The sequence below is a fragment of the Sinocyclocheilus anshuiensis genome, unplaced genomic scaffold (genome assembly GCF_001515605.1).
Source record: "Sinocyclocheilus anshuiensis isolate Anshui unplaced genomic scaffold, SAMN03320099.WGS_v1.1 scaffold792, whole genome shotgun sequence".
NCBI classification, from domain to species: domain Eukaryota; kingdom Metazoa; phylum Chordata; class Actinopteri; order Cypriniformes; family Cyprinidae; genus Sinocyclocheilus; species Sinocyclocheilus anshuiensis.
This window is the reverse complement of record NW_015558618.1, coordinates 894,014-898,360: the sequence shown is the minus strand read 5'-3', so window position 1 is coordinate 898,360 and position 4,347 is coordinate 894,014. Positions and strand designations below refer to the sequence as shown.

The 4,347-nt window shown below is 38.2% G+C and overlaps 1 protein-coding gene across 1 annotated transcript in view; it reads right to left on the bottom strand.

Annotated features, from left to right (window-relative positions):
• Window positions 1–4,347, bottom strand: part of LOC107680428 (copine-5-like) — a 166,138-nt gene that overhangs the window by 19,097 nt on the left and 142,694 nt on the right. Inside the window, exons 14-16 of the mRNA XM_016476313.1 lie at window positions 4,009–4,055; window positions 2,025–2,206; window positions 1,551–1,678 (exon numbers count right to left, since the gene is read on the bottom strand). Coding sequence (XP_016331799.1) covers window positions 1,551–1,678; window positions 2,025–2,206; window positions 4,009–4,055 — 357 coding nt within the window. The remainder of the gene's footprint in view (window positions 1–1,550; window positions 1,679–2,024; window positions 2,207–4,008; window positions 4,056–4,347) is intronic.

The following is a 4,347-nucleotide window of genomic DNA, read 5'->3' as shown; positions in this document are numbered from 1 at the left end:
CACAAAAAAAAAATGTACTTGCCCTCATGTCATTCCAAACCTATAAGACTTTTGTCTATCTTTAGAACACAAGATTCTAATTAAGAATTAAAATTAAGATTTAAATTTTCTCTCATCATTTTTTGTTAATCCATTGAGAGTCTAGATAACGTCTCTAGGTTACGTATGTAACCATGGATCATGAAAATTGGCAGCGATGCCTGATCTGTATTCATGGACTATGAAACAAACTGTAAGTGTATAATTTGTAAAAACAAAATGTTAAATGCTTGTTCTGTGTTGTTGTTTAGTAGAAATTGAGTTTACACTCTCTCATTCATGCTCACATTTTTTCACACATATGTTTCTGATAAATGTTATAATATCACTGTAAATGTTGTGGTTTATTTATTGTCATGCCAGAATAGTTTGTAAAGAAATGAACTATTAACTAATTGTACAACTATTGTATAATAGTGTTTTTGTGTAATATTTTTATACAATATATAAAATTTACCAAAAAAGTCCAATTTGATCTTAAAAGTTATATTCAACAGATGTTCAATGGTTCATTTATAAACTCTGTAGCTGTTAATGTCATACTTTTCTGCATTTCTTCTTACATGCATGTTACTTTTGATTGTTTTCTCTTGTTTAAAATAAATATTTACCTTTTGATAGTCATTCTGTGTGTTAAAGTGATTTTAAAATGAACAAGATTTGCAGGTTTAATGTCTAGCTCGATTTGGGTTCATTTTAACCTAGCAGTGTAGTAATTTTAAACCAGCATGCTGGGTCAAACATATAACCCAACTTGTTCGGTTAAAACAACCCAGCGCTGGGTTCGTTCCTTTTTGACCCAGCGCTGGGTTGCCAAAATAACCCAAATTGGGTTGTTTTTAACCCAGCCGTTTTTAGAGTGTAGACAAGGTGCTTAGCCAAGCAGTTTGAGATGCCAGGCTTATTCTTATTCATGATGTGTCTGTTGTTCATATATGCTACACCCTCGAAAATCTAAACAAAGATCAACTTCACTATTCATGCAGAAAATAACATTTGCATTGCATTCCACTAAATCTGGGCAATCTATCATTTGCATGCAAAGTGCAAGCAGGCTGACACTTTACATGGAAACAAAAACCAGCTGACTCACTTTTAATGGCAATTTCATAGAGTAAATTTTTAAATGATGCAAGAGTGGAAAAAAACAATGTAAGCTAGAGAAGTAGTGCTAAATAAATATCAGTTTATGCTGTGTTTTTATGCATCAATGCTGTGTTTTTATGCAAAACTGTGACCAAATGTTCTGCAGGGTGTAAAATGTAATAGTTTATCGATCTGTCAGTAAAAAGCCCATATTGTCAGGCATATAGCCTTATGTGTAGCAGACTATGATGTTAATTATTCATCATCAGTTATAGGAACCTAGGTGTGCTATTACGTTTGCTATTACTTTCACTTACTTTTAGTTACCAAAAATAAATAAATAAATATAAACTGTCTATGTGCCCTGTTATAAGTTGGTTATAAAACTAATTTTGCATTTAAAAGGATTTTTGGAAAAAACCTACCTGGCCACATGATTTACAACAGGTGCAAAGTTAGTAGGTCCGTATAGTTGGACGGTCTTTAGACTCTGATGGTATGCCTCTAATATCCCCTCAATACCATTACAGTAGGGATTTTCAATATTGCCATTCTGAAAGATAGGAATCAATGGTTCACGTGTGTCTTCATTTAAGCCAACCAAAGTTCAACAGGAAAACAATGCTGAGGACAGAAAACATGGATTGTATCAATCAATATGACAGCAGAGAATGCCAATTATAGATGTCTCCCATACAGTCTCATCTCAGAATCACTGAACTGCTTCCAGAGCACCAAAGACTAGCTCAACAGCATCTCACGCTCTCAAGTTTATAACTGAGAATGTGAGAAAAACAGAAGGACATTGAGACTCTTGGCATCAACAAACTCTTTTGGACTAATCTCAGGGATTTTCAGGAAGTTCAGTACAACAGAAAGTTGAACATCAGCTCACTCACTAGGGGGAACTCATGAGACACGTGTCCATCGGGGGGCAGCTTGGCTCCAAATCCCAGTGCAGGGAACATCTTGTCACTGTCATAGTCCTGGATGATTTCCCCCACAGCCTTCAGTGCCAGGGCGTAGGCGTTCATCTGGTAGGGGTTCATGTAATGGAGAGACGTGGACTGGGATGGGTTTCCTGAAAATTTAACAGCACACAAAAACCTATCTAGTAAAACAAACATATTAGGAAACCAATAGCAATAGCTAAGAGCTAATTTTTCAAAAGCTAATTTTTTAAGTTTATTAAAATTATTGCTAAACATAGTTCAGTTAAGAAAAATTGTTTTAGCATATTAATTGAAATTACAGTGTTAATGTATTTGGTCTTAGTGGACTAGATTTGCTATGCGCTACTGCTATTGAGTAAGTATGGACTTGCTACTGACAGTTGATACATAGACACACTTCTGTGAGCATGTAAGATATGCTGCTGCTGCATGAATGCATAAATCCCATAACAGATCTAGACAGGTGGAGCTGGGGAGGTTGAGGGTATCAGAGGAACTCTGATAGCGTGCTGCAGGATCAGCTTACAGGGAACATTGAACCAGACCATTTAAATGTTGAGCAAGCAAGCTCATTGGCTGCAGGATCAGCAGAGTCAATCAGCTTGTGCCGTGTAATAAATGATGTCATTGCTAGCAGATTGCATGTAAAGGCCCTATCAATCCAGCCATCTTTTATGACTAAGCAAAAAAATTCAGTCTAATTCAAAATTAATTATTTTAAGTGTTCTGTGTATTTTTATGTTTATTAGAGTACAGCTTTGTTAGCATTTGTTAACTTCAAACTCTACAGTGTAATTAATTCTGAATCGTGCATGCAATTGTGCGTGCAATTTGAATGCAACACAGAGTTGCTGCCTACGTAAAGCCCTTCAAATCAGTCACTTATAAGCATCTCTGATGGTTAAGATGCTGCCTTATCCTGTGTCTACACTGAGCATGACTGCTGTCACATTTGTGTCACGACTCACCGCAACAGCTTGAGGCCATCTACCTTAGATGCGTCAAAGCAAACATTCCAAATCCGTTTGTCCTGTTAAGTAGAATTGCTAGGTTTCCTGAGCCCCCTGTTCAGTTTATTGCATTGGGCCCCCTCGGTAGAAATCTAGTCTCCTTTGCCCTCACTAGCAAAACCCCTGGTCCTGTTTGCCAAGCTACAATCCAGTGTTGACAGTATCACTGATTATAATGATTTATATTTGGTTTTGATGCATGGCACTGCTTGTCCCTGGTGTTGACATGGTGTTTGAAGGCAGGGCCTACGTACTCCATAGGCATCAAGGCAGTTCATTAGGTTTTTGAACAGAGCCACTTTGTCTACCACAAACAAGTCAAGAAGTACATTTAAGAAACATAAATGAGTGCCCCAGGGCTGTTGTCAAGCTATTGATGTTGTTCTGGGCTTGGAACAGTCGGGATTCACACAGTTCTTGTGCTATGGTTGCATTGTTACTAAACTAACTCAGCTCTTTAATTCAGCTCTCTTGCACTGCAGGTAGCCACCTTCAATACACCTCTCAGAAGAAAAAGCTCATGATGCCTTCTATTTCCATCCTCTCACTACCCTGTTCTGAACAAATATCGTTAATTTGCTGAATAATTCAAAGATGTTTGAAAGCAGTTACTTGTGAAAGAACAGTAATTATTTGAATACTTGCAGCAAGTGCGGTGTCGAAAACGACGGGGAGTAGCATTCACTGCCGGCTGGTGTAGCTGGGCCATTTTAGACTGTTTTATCCAACCGGTTCATCTCTCAGCATGACTTAAACCCTTACACAGCTCTCCGTTCAGACCAGCAGCACAGGGGGCCACCCAACAACAACTAATAGGAGTGTATTGAGCAACACAAGCAGTAGAGAAAGGCCGATGATTGGGTTTGGATTCCCTAACCTTTTAAGAGGTCACACACCATTCTCTCCACTTAATTACTTACCGTTAGAGGCGGTGAAATCAATGGCCACAGTAAAATTGATTTGGGTCCTGGGAAAAGAGGCAGAAATGAGAAAACAGAGTAAGCAAAAATGCTCTCTACAGTGATTTATTAGCTTCTATAGAGACATATGTCTGCGTGGATATGTGCTATCACACACACACACGAGCATAAACACGAACATTGCTAAATGATGGCTAATGTGTTTAGTCAACCCCAGCTGCATGGTCTAATTGGGATAAACAGGAAGAGCCATTACTTTGTGCTCACATTACTAGTTCTACTACACTCACACAGCAGAGCAATGCAGCCTCCGCAGGTCCATCTGCATTCCTACCTTTA